This window comes from Brachionichthys hirsutus, chromosome 15, assembly GCF_040956055.1.
Source record: "Brachionichthys hirsutus isolate HB-005 chromosome 15, CSIRO-AGI_Bhir_v1, whole genome shotgun sequence".
NCBI classification, from domain to species: domain Eukaryota; kingdom Metazoa; phylum Chordata; class Actinopteri; order Lophiiformes; family Brachionichthyidae; genus Brachionichthys; species Brachionichthys hirsutus.
This window is the reverse complement of record NC_090911.1, coordinates 2,926,909-2,942,779: the sequence shown is the minus strand read 5'-3', so window position 1 is coordinate 2,942,779 and position 15,871 is coordinate 2,926,909. Positions and strand designations below refer to the sequence as shown.

The 15,871-nt window shown below is 38.6% G+C and overlaps 1 protein-coding gene across 1 annotated transcript in view; it reads right to left on the bottom strand.

Annotated features, from left to right (window-relative positions):
• Positions 1 to 15,871, bottom strand: part of astn1 (astrotactin 1) — a 212,818-nt gene that overhangs the window by 170,167 nt on the left and 26,780 nt on the right. The window contains exon 2 of the mRNA XM_068748822.1: positions 1,659 to 1,840. Coding sequence (XP_068604923.1) covers positions 1,659 to 1,840 — 182 coding nt within the window. The remainder of the gene's footprint in view (positions 1 to 1,658; positions 1,841 to 15,871) is intronic.

Below are 15,871 nucleotides of genomic sequence, written 5' to 3'. Positions count from 1 at the left end.
CATGCCATATATTTTGATCTAAATTAAGAATTTCACAATGTTATCCTTTTCCACAGATCTACCAGAAATCTATCTGTGTGGAATTCAGATGTCCTCTGGTCTCTCCACACTCACAGAACAGAAAGGCACTCCACGGTACGTGTACTTGAGCTAAAAAGCCCATAATTCAACCTTCACAGGACCCTTTTGGCATCCACGAGGAATAGAACCAGTAACATGGGCTTTGGATATAGAGGTCAAGGCCTCCAGTCGGGTGGCAAGCTGAAGCCTTGGTCGCACAGCGACATCACCTATTCCATCTGTTGTCACATTGCTCATCCTTCTCTACCAGCACCTTCATGACAAGACACCCTTGTGGCAGCACTATTGCCCCAGCTCTTTCAGGATGACAAATTAGCAGAGCAGGGAGCACAAAGACACCGACCTGAGGTTGAAATGCAGATAAAGTGATGAGCAAAACATTTGAGATTAGAGGAAAATTAAAAGCGTAACAGGCAAAACCATTGCACTCGCTCTTTCATTGTCTCATAAGAATGCTGTAATCACTCGAGGCTGAGCTCATAGAACATCTGCTTCATGGTTACTAACATGTAAAACAAGCTTCAAGGTCAGCAATTTGTTTCACGATCTCAAGCTCTATGGCATTCAGAGGTCATCTGTAGCTCTCTTCCTACCTTCAGAAGTAGAAAAGAGAAAAAGCATTCTACAGCTGACTAATCATTTGTGTATGCAGCCATAATATGCTTTCAATATCTGAAAATACATATCATCCATCAAAGTATGATTGTAATGTCTTTGGGTGGGGAAAGGGCACTGGGAGGAGGTGTGGTATATCTAAGATCTAATAAATATACATTTCCTCAGGCAAGAGGAGGTAGCTGGGAGATCTAAAGATTCATTTCCTAGTCTGCCAACATAGCAGATAAGCTTTGATGCAGTGCAGGCATGCAGAAATCTACATTCAACTGAAGTGTGGCCTTTAATAAAGATATGCTGCGAAGAGATGCATATTTTTCATTTTGTTCGTGTTTAATCACAGGGATACCTGCCTCTTTGATACGTCCGAACTAACTGGCTAGTTAGTTGTAACTGTTACAGTAGTAACAAACCATTTTAAACATGTTATTGTCCATAGCCTGTAGTGCTTGTGCAGAGTTGTTACACTGCTATGATAAGACATGTCCGGTGTGCAGAGCTTACTGAGCATCCATCATCTGGACTCTGCTTGTAATACTAGCACGCTGAGAATCTTTTCTGTGGCTTGTTTTCAGGAGGAATTATGATTGAAATGAAATGTGCTGCTTTCGACCAGGCACAGTCGTCTTTGTTGGTGCCGTTGTCGTTCTGTCAGTGACATTACTTATGCAATGCATCAACATTACTTGCTGGTATATCCACGTTGCAGCTTATGCACAGTTTCCAATTTATCTTATTTTTATGAATATTGAGCCTGTTGCAAATGGCATCTGAAGGCAATTTGAATCTGAAACTAAATCTGAAGGCAATCAGAAGGCTTCAGACAGGTAAATTCTAAACATGCATAAAATCAGACAGACATAATTATATCATACTATAATTAGACTAAACGTTCTTTTGAATCAAGCAAAATAAATTATATTGTGATAAAACTCTTTCCATTTTAGCTGCCTCAGTTTTACCATGACAGAGATGTGCAGGATGCGGAGCTCCTCTTTAGCAGAATCTTTGGCTGGATCTTCAGTTGGTTCTTGAACGTTCAGGCCGCCATCCTGGTGGTGAATATGGAAGAGCAGTGTGCCGTTCTCCAGCCACTGCTGCCTCCAGCGCACCAGAGGGATATCCTCTGAATTCCCAGAGATCTCTACAAGACACAAAAAATTAATTTATTATGACAGACAATTTATAGCAACAACCACAACCTCGACTTTGGAAAGCTTTGCTCATGATACTTTGAGGTTACCTTCAGTAATGAAGATTAAACTTTCCATTGTGAAGGCATACAGCCGAGTTGATGGCCAACCAGGATAGCATTTTAGCCACTTTAGCTTTAGATCATATATCTGCTGTGGTGTTTGGTTTATCACCCTTCACCCTTCAGCAATGCCTGGTATTAAGATGTGCTTTTTTTTAACTGCTAATTAACAAATTAGCATGCTAGAAGTGGACGGCAGTGGCTCGGTGGGTTGAGACTTGGGTTGGGAACTGGAGGGTCATCAGTTAAAGTCCCAGCCCAAACCAAATAGCGTGGGCTGGTGGGTGGAGAGGGGCCAGTTTTCCTCCAGGGCATTGCCGAATAGAATTTTGTTATTGTGTCTAGTATTTCATTAATGAGAAAAGCATTCGGAGGGTGCAAACCTCCACCAAGCAGCTCACTCCCCTCCTAACTGGATCTCGACTGTCCACATGGTGATCTGGATCAGCACCAAAAGGTTCTAGATTGTTTTTGGTATCTTTATACACCAACCATGAAAAGTAAAAGTGAATCAGAGTTGATGTGTATTTTATTACTGATTTTTTAATCCATAAATGGTTTTTAAATGTTAAAATGTAATATTTGTTCCTGACCTCATTCTGGATCAGATCCAGAAGACATTTTGCATGATAGTTCGTATCAGACCGCTTTTTGATTGTGATTTTTGTATCCAAAAGGGTATCCGGATTGCTAACGGATGGACAGACAGACAGACAGACAGACACCGGTGAATACATTTATCAAAATCTGTCTGTACATTTTTGAGAAAAATGCAGGCAGAACCAGAACCTCCTTGGTGGAGGTAATAAAGGTTTATTTTTTGTTAATGCTTTCTTTCTTAAATGTCAGGCTTCATATTTTGTGATTAAAAGATTAAGTGTGACATTGTGTGCCCTCTGTCAGTGCATAGTATTTAAGTCAAAGCCTTTCTATTTGTGTGAGCTTCCTGTTATGTAAATCAAAAACAATAGACTGGTAGGTTGCATGTCATTGGAAGCGACTACCTTCTATGACTATTGCCTAAGCCCAAAACCCCTTAAGGTGTATTTAAACTTAGGAAGAATACAATAAAATAAAAAATAGCCTGCGAAGTTCATGATGATTAAACAGTGATTCTTACTGAAGCATTGGAGCCAGGGAAACACCGTTTTATACCTCAGCTCCTTAGACAATATAGTTCACTCCTCGCTGTTTGAAGTATTAGTTATGTGGTCCAAGTCCCAGAGTGCTTAAATGGGAAACATTATAAATGCATGATAGAGCTTAATGGATGGTTTTGTGTTATGCAAGTGTGAAGAATAGCAAAGATGCATCAGGCTCATAAATCATGCAAAGTTAAGAGTTGCTGACTTGAAGACAAATTGAGAAGGACAATAGAGAAAGAGCAAGCAAGTCAGAGTGAATCCCAAATCACACACTGCAAACAAGCCGCTTTAGCAGGCTTACTTCTTTGTATTTTCTTTTTTTTTCTCAACAAATGTTGTGGATTCACAAAATGTGTAGGATTATCCCCTAAGAAATCTTTACAGTATTTGGAGGTCAAACGTTGTACGTAGACTACCGGATATGCTGAAGATGGTGAAAAAGGATAATAATAATAATAATAATTTATCAAAACAATTTTACACTTTATAAAAAAATATGTTTTTCAAATTTGTAACAATTCTAAATGTATATGTTATAACAATTAATTTCAATAAAACAGATTTTACACCTAATTTAACCTAGATATAACCTTTTTTTAACCTTCACATCAAGTCTAATTAAGATTTGCTGATATTACTCACGGTGCAGTGTCTACTACTATAGAGACTTATGTCAAATACAGAGATTTTTTTTACTCCCTGATTTATGATACAAGGTTTTTCAAAGCTATTAAATTCCTCCCCGAGTGAGGTTTTATTCTTAAACAGAGACGGAGACAATCCAATGAACCAATTTAAATAATAATACATAATAAAAAACTTCATTATAAAAATTGCACAACATTTTCTCTGTGTCACAATGTTAAAGTATGACTCAGTGTTCGTGTTTCCGCCAGCATATTGGCCCCGGGGTGTGATGATTCTCACTTCGGGTGCAAGGAACTCCGGGATCATTCCCAATTCCGTCAACAGCCATGACAAAAACTGGAGCTGCTGACAAATAATAACACCTATATTCAAGGAACAACTCGGCAGCAGGGTGGCGACGGTGGCATAAAGCAAGAGAGCAACTTCAGCCTGGCGTCCAACTTTAAATAGTCACGGAGCACCAGACCAAGTTTCTCCAAACGAGGCAGCTGCACCGACAGGTGTAATGTCTAATGTCGGCAGAGAAAAAAGTCCATATTTGTTGTGTGATCTCATTACATACCAGACTCAAAGATTACTTGACAGCAAATCATCCGTCTCTTGCCAGGAAATTGTGTTTCCTTGAAAAAATCAACACAGCTAACAAGAACAAATGATGAAGTGTGCAAAATTTAGAGGAAGACCCAGCACTGGTGACTTGGTAATGTAGGGCAAAAATCAGAGAAGGTCACATATTAAACAAAAAATGAATATATCTTTGGACTGATCAGGTTCTCCAATGACAGGAAGTCATATTATTCCTATCATACGTAGTTGACCATCAGATGATTGCAGTCTTTATATTGTAAAATATAGACTGCATCATCATCAAAAGGTTCTAGATTGTTCTTGGTATCTTGGTACACCAACCATGAAAAGTAAAAGTGAATCAGAGTTGATGTGTATATTTTACTGATTTTTGAATCTATAAATGGGATTTTCAATGTTAAAATTAAATGTTTTACTGACTCCATTCTGGATCAAATCCAGATGAAATTTGGTGTTAAGATGGAGATCCCCACCCCACATGACTGTGTCACAATCCATAAACATAATAATAATCAACCGATATATTGAGGAACACATTTTGAAGCTCTATTGAGCTCCATCAATATGTTAACGAAAATGTCAAAACGATCCAGAATCTAGGATCTCTTCTGGATCGCCACCAAAATGTAATCATCTGTTCCTGGTAACATTCCCAACATTTCCGGAAAATGTCTTGCAGATCCGTCCAGAACTTTTGAGTTATCTTGCTAAAACATGGACAGACAGACACAATTACATAACCTCCGCCTCGCCTGGGCGGCGTTAAAAAGGCATGCGTCACAAAGAGCTTAAAAGCAGAAGCTGAGCAAATACAGCAGTGTCCAGAACAGGACAGCAGAGCTGCACTGAAGGTGCACAAGTCATTAGTGAATTGTCCATAATTGATCAAAGTTCATGTAATTTACTGGTTAGTGCAGCAGTGATTGTGGTGAGAAATCACAGTCTGTAAATAATAATGAAGTCGAAATCCGATCAAAAGGAAAAAAAGGCCAGAACTGAGTCACTCAAGCAGCAACTTAAAGCTTGCGAGATGAGAATTAGAACAGAAACAAACAGGACTGGAAAGCCAGGGGAAGGCATGAACGATCAAAGACATCTGCTGTCACGCCACAAAACCTCATTTTGTGCAGAAATGTTAAGATAATAGATGATTAATTAACAGTATTCTGCTGTATTAACAGTATATAAGACAGGGACATTCTGCAAACTCAGATGAATGACATATGTACATACAAGGGATGCCAGAACTACAGTAATTACAAGAATGTAGCGAGGGATCCATTTACCATTTTAGTATCAGCATTACGGTAACTTAATTATCACTGATCACGTGCTATACATTTATGGTAATTTACTTGAAAACCATAAAGGAGTGTTTATTTATTTGTATTAATGTATTTTAATTCTGAAAGACAGTGAGAAACTGTAAAAAAGTACTGTGCAGGTGAAAATGTACAGTGCACGGTTTTACAGTGCATGCTCCAGTGATTACTGCCTTAGATGTACTTGGTAGCAAGATTTTACCACTGATCGCATACTTTTACTCAGTACGCAAAACACGTGGACCATATATCGGTTTACTGTATACCACTTTTGCACTTGCATCATGTGTCTCTTCTGATTTAGTAGTAGGCTTCGTTAGTATTTTATTTGTTCTGATTCATCCGTTCGTACTCCATGACCTAACATAAGAACATAAATTATTTAAGATAAAAGGTCTGCTTCTTTTACTTTGAGATTTAACTAATTAATGTAGCACGCTGAGATCATCATCTGACGTATGATTTTCACATTACAGCAAAATGAACACTAATAAAGTAAAGTTACTATCAGTCACACATTACCCATGCAGAGAGTGATATGTTGGATTTCAATAATGGTCTGAGGTTGAGTTTTATTGCAGTTCGTAATGATGCTGCTTGTGCAGTTGGCATGCAGAATGCGTCTTTCAAAGATCTAAATCTATTTAAGATCAAATGCATTTGTGATGGCTTCTTGTAATTTGTCATCACACACATCTTATCTGAGCGTGTAGATTCAAAATGTGATGTAATCTAATCAAAAGCTGTGCTTTATCTATTTCTGGACCTTGCGCTCACAAATTTGGCTTTAATTACTTTTTAGTGTATGAGAATAAATGATATCTTGAAAAGAACATGCAGAGATACTGAGATAATACTCAATTCCTACAACGTATTTAGTGCATTTCTATAGACATTGCTTTAGTGTTTCTCCTCAGATTATTCTGTTGCGTTGAGTAGAAACACACTAGGTTGTCTCTACATATTAACAAATGATTGCAATAAATCTTGATGCATTTTTACCCACAATATGAAATTTAAACTTGCTTGTGATCATTGGAATCACCAATGGCCATTATTATGACTGAAAAACTATTTTTTTAAATACATTCTAGCATGCTTATAGAACATATTGGGCTGATTTAAAATTATTTCTATTTTGTTTTTGTTAAAAGCCTGTGCGAGCAAATGCAGCCTTACAGAGTGAAGCAGCTAAACTAATGAGTCACATGCAAATGGCAAATTATGCATGAATTATCTATCTAATCGCTTACCTGGCTTAAACTCTTCATGGTAACAGCAGCATTAATATTTTGTGTACGGATTATTCACATGAAAAAAACCTGAAGGTCTTGCAATCTCTTGACTTGCTGCTATGTGATACTTTCTACTTTGTTAGATACTCTATCACACTGATTACTGGCAAAGGAGACACTTCCACTCTGGATAATAACCACAACCCTTGTATGGATATTAACCTGTTTACAAAGCAACATACTTTAATAACTTACCGGGTAATGCTTTTACTGGGCTAAGGTGTCTCTTTCTTTATCTTTCAGTGTGTGCGTGTGTGCGCACCCACGCTCGCACACACGCATTCATGCATGTGTGTGAGTGTAATTGTCAGAGTGTAAGGAGGTTCGACCACCAGACAATAACTGATGCTCCTCCTGCCCATACAGAGATTTAAAAGTCTTGGCTGTGGGACAGAGAAAACAGAAAGTAAGCACCTACAAGCATTAAAAATGATCCGAGTAATCTGATTACACCACATTAGAGCTCTTCTGAATGCAGGTTCACTGAAGCACTTTATTTAAGAGTTTTCTTTAGAAATCAACTGACCGCGCATTCATCTATCTTAAGCATTCTATAAGTCTGATCTTTAATCCATACATAAATAAATGGGCAGTAGCGCCACAGAGAATTCCACTGCACACGTCTCCAGTCGCCAATCTACCGTCAAACCTCGTTGGATGGTCACGGATTACCAAGGATTATGTGTTGCTTTTGTATTTAAATCTGTTTTTCTCCATGTCACAAGGACATCCATCTTATCCAAGCAAAAATCATATTAGCAGAAAAGCATCATTGGAGACAAAATAATTTTAAAGGAATGTTTGTGCCACTCGTCATCATAGAACATGGCATAACTCGACAAATTGCTTTAAAACAGTCTGCTTGGTACATTTTTGTGGACAAGAGGCACATTTTTTGGAAGTTTCAGCAATATAACTCAAATGTTAACACCCACCAGGAACATTTTGTCCTGTTCCAGGGAAGAGTCAGCGGCGGGAAAAAAATCATTACATTTATAGGAGTGGAATTCTGTATAAGACCTGAAATAGATTCATGCATGTCCTCTGGAGGTTTTTGGATTGCAACGTACTGTTAGCAGTGACACCAAGGTCCTTTGTTGTTTGTCTATAACTGATCAGTAATTGTGATATCTATCCATGCATAAAGTTTGGATTATGTTTGTTCACCGGATATATCTGAGTTTTCTGCTTGCATCCCAAAAAATAGAGGTGACAAGAATAGACGGCAAACTCATGGCATCACTGCTGGTCTAGCTGCAACTCAATAATGTTTCTACCGCACTTTTTAAATCAGTTTTGCTGACAACGTAAAGCCTGTTCCTGGGGTTTTATATATAGTTGTATGAAATTTGAATTTTACATACCTGACTGGTTTTAGTTTGAGCAAAGTTAACAAAACTTTATTTGTTGGCAGTGAAAGTGCTCCTATTAAAGAGTGGATATCATAATGGGGGAAAGTAGGTTGCTACAAAAGTAATAAACAAACTGGAAAAAAAGCATTTAAGAGCTGCACACCTTCAGGTTCAGGTGACGCTTGTGTGATTTTTTACAGACATCTGTCCAGAGGTTTTTGAGGATTTGTGGACAGATTGGACCCTGTTATGAATGACCCCCTCGGCTGGAGCATAAAACGCAAACGTCTTTGTGGAGTTGATGTAACCATTCCACTTTAGTGGGTCACTGCTACGGACAGGGTGACTGCATTCATGGCAGTTCTTCTGTTGTTGATTGCGTATCAAAAGAAGCGGTTCAGTATTGTGTCCTTACCCGCCTGTCAACCGCATGGTGAACTGGCCTCAGCTGCATGAACTCATTGTATATGAGAGTGTATTTAAGTGATGGAAGTGATGGAAGGGTCTGCCATTCTGATGACAGTTTTCAGTGTTTGTATTGCCCCCAGCTTTGTTAAATATTTCCCAATTTAAAAACCACCTTCTTCTGAATTTGCAACACTTTCATCATCTTGAAAGAAAAATGTACTTAAAAAAAATTATATAATAAAAATAACAAGGAAAATGTTAAATATTTTATTACTTTAAGCAATCATTTGTGTGTATGCATAAAGAAAGGCAATAGAAGTATATTTTGTGTTCTCCTAAACACATACTCAATGCAAAGTTGAATATGCAAAGTTAATAAGTTTTTATTACTTCTGAAAAAAGAACCTTGAATGTTCACTTTTAAATTGGCTCCTATTTTAAAAAATTAAGCATAATCCCATTTCAAAAATGAGTATTTGTTTCTCTGGATATTCCAGAGTTTTTAATCAGGGTATATTCTTTATTATGATTTCAAAAATAATATTAACATTAAATGTCCATCCACTGTCTTGTAGATTGAGACAATCTTTACTATGGGTCACGGATGCTACTGGAGTCTATCCAGCTGGCTATGGGCAAGCCACACAGAGACAAACAATCACAATATTAAATATATAAGAATATAAATTGATAATATGCAAATGTTTCTCCAGTATAAAATTCAGTAAATCCCATAAAGTTAAACGTAAAAACGTTGTTTCTTTCTCCCTCCCAGATGTTGTAATGCCACAAATCATGTGTTCTCTCTCTCTCGCTCCAAACTCTGTTCCATGGGGATGACGATAACAATCGTCACATTGCATGGTCATCAGAGGGCATGGCGATAAGCAGAAATCACTTTGGAGCTGTTGATTCTGAATTCCCTAACCCAGCAGCAACAAAGGACTGTTTAAGTGAACACGACATTGTGGCTTTGAGAGTGGCTGAGCGAGGAGCGAGGAGGGCAGCCGGAGAACTGATTTCCAGATCATTATTCCAAGTGAGCACGAGGAGGATGTCCTTCAAGCCTGTCCTCTAACTATGTCAAAGTGTGGCTGATTACTGAGGGGGCTGTGAAGTATCCACTTCGCACAGTAAACGCAGTGCCTCGGTCTCGACAGAAGAAAACCGTCATATAATAAAATGTTCAATATCTACAATGCATATGTGATGATCTCTATTGTGAGCTGGTCAATGTACATCAATATTATGTATATGTATGATAGGTTATTTGAAATATCACTGTTGACTTCCTATTGAAGAGATCATGACAATGATGCCTTGAAACACTTCAGAATCCAGAGGCCACAATATAGTACATATTCTTACATCAGCACATCTCAGCCTTTATTTTTTGACATTATTCAAAACAGGGTATGAGTTTGGAAAAGAAAAGGAGAGTAGCAAGAACAACCGTTGAACTAAAGAAGAATATGAAAATGGCATCCGTGTCTGGTGCCGTACGGGATGGAGAAATCAACAATATAAGTCAAACCTGAGTGGCAGATCAGTATGGTCTGATTAAACAGTTTATTGGAGCCTGCAATCGACAGATATGGGAATTTGTGACTTCAATGTTCCTCCAACCATTATCATTTGATGCTTGAAAGACGTGTTTTCACGTTGCACATGGAAACACTTTCATTGTCAATCACGTTGCTGCAGACCTTTATAAAGATGATTCTCCCCAGAACTTTCATGCTACTGATATGAATACATCTGCCTCTCCATCACCACCGAGTTGTCACAAATTCCACCATTATCAACACCTGTGCTTGGAATCCAATGGCGGATTCAATCAGTCTTACTTTTGACTTAAATGTGAAGGAAATGTGAAATAAATATGTTCACCTCATTTTTGCATCAAAAACCCAACATTTTATCAAAGAAAGCTTGATTGTTTAAACCTGGCTGATATAAAAGTGTTGCTTCTGTTCCTCATTTTAAATCAGTAGCTTCCTGTTGAGGGATAAGTGCTGCATTAGACCTTATTATGGCACTCTCTCTTCAGCTCTAGACCCACTTTCAGATCAATAACTCCATTGATAAATGCAATAAATGGAATGAGTTTTAGGGCTTAATGTACAGATAGTGACAGACATATTCAGTAAGTAAGGAGACTGGCACACTTTAAGGAGTATTGGCAAGACACAACGTTCTGATCTAAACAGTGGTTTCTGACACTTTTGCCCAGAGAGGACGGAGGAACCGATCATGTGGCTGGGGAGCTTGTACTGGGATTTAACAGAAGGGTAGGTTCCCACTCTCAATTTACAAAGTCATTGCTTATGGCGGCAGCAAGAGCAGAGGGGATGACACCAAAGCAGGGTAGAGGGGGCATTAAAATTATTTCTGCTGTAATGGGATATCAATGAAGAATGGAGGAAAAACTGCATGGGATGAAGAGGAATGGATAAATCAAATAGGTATGTAATTGATTAAATGTCTAATCCAAACTCAAACGGGGTACAATCCCTCCACTGCTGCTCCATTCACCCACCCACTCACCTCATAGCTGTGAGCTGCTCAAGTGTTTTTAAGCTGCTGCAGCCAAAATGTGTCAAGAATTCAAGAAACCAAAAATGTTTCTATCACCACAACCACCTAAAGCTTGTGCAGCAATTTACTCGGCTGGAAGAAATGATTCCTGGGGCGATTATGATCCTGCGACTCAAACATAAGCACATTTGTGAGTGGCCAAAGAAGCCCAAAGCAAGAATGAGTAAAAAAAAGAAAATGAAAAAATACTCATCAATTCAACTCAGATATGGTTTAACTGCTGCATCCTTTTTATTGCTATTTGGGTATCACTGGGAAAAAGTGTCCGAAATGGAGACGTTGAAAACAAAAAGGTTTCAACAGAAACAAGCTGCTGTAGAATTCATGGACAAACAGGTAAGAAAGTGACAAAGTTCTCTGGAAATATTCCCAGATTTACTGTAACATGTTTGTTCTTCACAATTTTATGCATGCATACAAATTACCATACAATCAATCAATGTCAGTCCTTTTCTTAATGAGCTACCTAACACAGCACAAAAGGTAATTAATGAACATTTGAATAGCTCTTGGATGATTTTTGTATGGGACATGTAGTCTGGACAACGTGCTGATTGGTCTACTTCAAGGTGAGCTGAGATCACAGGATGTTCTATCGGGAGCCTCTTTGAAATACTTGAAGTGACCACTTGGCTGTGATTACAAATTCCACTCGTGAAGATCCACACCCAGCAGTTTCTGTGAATGTGATCACACAGACAAATCTAATGACAAAAAGGAAGGCAGTGCGGATGGAAGGCATTGCTGCCAAGATTAGATGTTTTAAAAAGGTATTTGGTGGGTTGCTAAGCGGTTCAATGAAAGGTGTAATGCACATGTGTCAAACTCAAGCCCCCCCCCCCCCCAAGTCATTTTTTGTGGCCCGCGAGAGCTGTGTGCAGACATTTGTTTTTGTAAAATGCTGCATCTGTCACACATGTTCTTAACAGCCCACATTTGTTGGTTGTTCTGCAGTTCTGCCCCTCTCAACTGTGACAAAATAGTTTTGAACAAAGTAAATGCCATAACTTATTATTTAATATTATATACTTAAATAAATGTGATTATTGATCGATGGAGTAGTAGTGTGGTTTTCAATTGAAATGATTTATGTTATAATAACAGCAATAATCTATCCATATATCCATATATAACTATACAATTGAATATGCAATGTTTGTAACTTAAGTAGTGAACTGATCAAACTGAAAAAATCAGCAACATGGCAATAACAGTAGCAACCTGCTGCAGTCAGGAAATTAGTAATCTGCTGGTGGTGACTATTGAAAGTTATTTGAACTTTTATATTTTTTCCAGCATGTGCTGAAAAGTTGATTCCGGCTACATATGGTGCTCAGGATCAGCACTGGGCAGCTCCATAGGTAGCCGGCTATATATGGAGCTGTCCAGTGCTGATCCTGAAAGTGACGTCTTTTCCGCGGCATTGACTCGGGGAATGTTCTTTATCTTGCCCACTTTGGTTGGTTTGTTTGGTTTGCGCATGTCCATGACAAGACACGGTGGTAGCTTTTTGGTTTTGCTTTGATTTTGTATCGATTATCTTTGTTTCTCTGTGATGATTGCATTTGAATGGAACTTTTCCACATTATTAATTGTGTTAATTTATTCCCATCACAAACTTTGGTTCACACTTGTGATTTTTCTCATTTACAGTATGGCTTTATCTCTAACAATTTTTAAGTTACAACCTTTTAAAAAAGTGATATCAAAACTGAATATTTTATTGTAATTACTGTGGTGGCTAAATAGTTAAATAAAAAAACAAATAGTTATTTAACAGCATGTTAAGGAGTAGTTACATTTATTTTATATTAAATGACATTACATTTAGTTACATTTTTACTGTACTAATTCTATTTGCTTGTTTTACTGTAACCAAGGCAACCTTTAAAGTCACCAAGACAAAAGAAAACACACTCTCATGCACAGTATTCAACGTTCACAACAACAATTGTTTTACTTTATGGATTCAAAAATGAGACTTCCAATAACAAAAAAACATCTTCAGTGGTGATTGGAAAACATGTCCCTTCAGCTATGAACAAAGAATCACTGTATCAACCTGTAGCACAATTTCACATCTTGCTCCCTGTAGAATGAGATTAACAAAGCAGTCATTCAAACAGAACTGCAGCGATCCCATAACACAGTCCTCTCAGTGTTGGCTTAATTCAACATGCACATCAGCCCTCGCTGACGGCATGCACGGTGTAATGAACCAAGCAAACACAAAAGGCATTTGCCATCCTGAGACGAATAGCAATTACGATTCCCGCTACGTCTCATTGGTTAAACCATTTGTTCTTCTGCAGAGCAATTGGTATGGAGAGCATTTTAATCTCCCTGTGAAAGAGTTGAAGAAATATGTTTTGATGGTAGTCAAGATCTTAATCCCTGTTTCACTAAAATCCCTCTTCAATGTGATTCCATATCTCCATCATGCATGCGTCTTGAGTAACAAATGTAGGATTGCTGGAAGCTTGTTTGAAAATGCAATCCTTTCTCTAGTCGACAGAGACACCTTCAGATCTCACATACAACAATTAAATTAAGCTACAGCAAAGAGTATTTGGCTTTGTATCCCTGCACTTCAAATCATTTGACTCGTTAAAAGGTATAATCCATTTTCCAATGGCTTACCCTAACAATTTAGCGCTCCATTTTCCATCAGGCTGAGCTACAACTGCCCGATAGTCCCAAATGGGAAGAAAATTGTAATGGCGGAGAGAAAAAAGTTAAAGTGACTCCAACCCCTCCCCCCAACTTGAAGTCACCTTGAATGCTTGAGCATAATGTTCCATAGGGACTGCTTGCCATGCTCAAATGCAATTTAGCACACTTGCCAAGTAACACAAGTTCCTCAGCAACCCCTCAATAACCAGTTGTTTCTCAGAATGTTGTGCCGTGTAGTATTTAGTCTGAAGTTCAGGCCTCAGCACAAAAAAAAGAATAGCTGTATGTATGTGTAGCTGTGTGTGTGATGTATGTTTGCATACATGCATGTATCCATCAATCATCCATCCATCCAAAGGTGTAGTGAGATGGTCTCCACCTAGAGGCTTAGAAACAGGCATTAGCATTATACTTGCACCAGCTCGAGCTTGATGACAAACGTAGACTCAAGTTACAGTGGCAGACTTTGGATCAGACAACACTCCTTGCTCGCTCACTAGGCCCTACACAAACTTTGCTGTAAGCAGACTAGTCCCAAATGTTTGTGAAACTTAAGTGGACATGTACTTCAGTGCTTTTAAGCACATTGCACTCACTTTTAAGTGGCCCTCAAGTTTTTGGTCAATCGTGCGACAGTATAAATTATGCGGCAAACCACAGGATGCCTCGGCTCTCCTTTGAGGACAGTCAAAATTATAATGTTACAAATGCAGCCATTTGTGGTTGCTGTGAAATGATGCCACTTTCCAGGATTTACTTTGAGGGAATAAATGTGGTGTTCCAAAACCTGCTCTTCATGAAATGTTTTTGCTGCAAATGTTTAAGAAATGTTTGTCTGAGTGCACGTTGGTGTAAATGAATGAACAAAAAGTTAAATAATTATCTGTAGCAGCTGTTAAAGAGCCCCGTTGGTGCCAGTGTCGCAAGCTGTTTCCCCTGATAGCATGGCCGACTTGTGCCCCTTCAGCACACAGTACAGCACAGACAGACAAGGCACAAATCTCACAAGTCTCAAATCCATACTCTTCAGACAAGTCTTTCAGTCATTAGGACTACACCATGGATTAAATCCTCAAAACAGTTTTCATTCATTCATTCATATTCTGATCCGCCATTACCGGGTCGCTGGTCATGATGGAGCCTATCCCAGTGGTGGGGTACACACACAGCCAGACAATCATTTGCATGTTCTCCCCGTGGCTGCGTGGGTTCTCTCCGGGTTCTCTGGCTTCCTCCCACCAGCAAAAACAGGCAAGATTAGGCAAATATGACTAAACTGCCCATAGACAGTTTGAACTCTTAGTATTAGAGATTGAATTACTAAAAATAATAGCCAATAATTTTAACTGGTATGATTCTTTTTTTAATTAAATGTAAGGCAATGCAATATAAAATACATAATAGTCAATACATGGAAGATGAACATCTGACCCATGACGAGTTAACAAAAGACTCTACCCACCGGAATAACAACTGATGAATTGAACATATTCTCCACTCTGTGTTTCACTTCAGTAAAATAAAAAATACAAGAAAAACATAGCAATTTGTGGAATCCAAGGCTGTGGTGTCAGTTGAGCCCCTCGCTGTGGTTAGGCACAGTCATTCTCTGGAAGGCTGGCTTCAGACAAGACCTCAATCTGGTATGGATCACAAAAAAATGTAAGCCGAATGTGGAGCGGAACGCATCCAACACAAGGCCTTGCATTTTAATGCCAACAAAACAGCACTGCAAGCAGGAGCTTGCACTTTTTCTGTTTGACTCATTCTGGGAAAGTTTACTTTGCCAAAGTGAGAATCCTGTTACACATCCTTTAATGTCTTCTAACAGAACAACTCGGTAAAGTGGGAGTTCAGACAGTTAGCACAGCACTGTTAGAATGTTACCTAA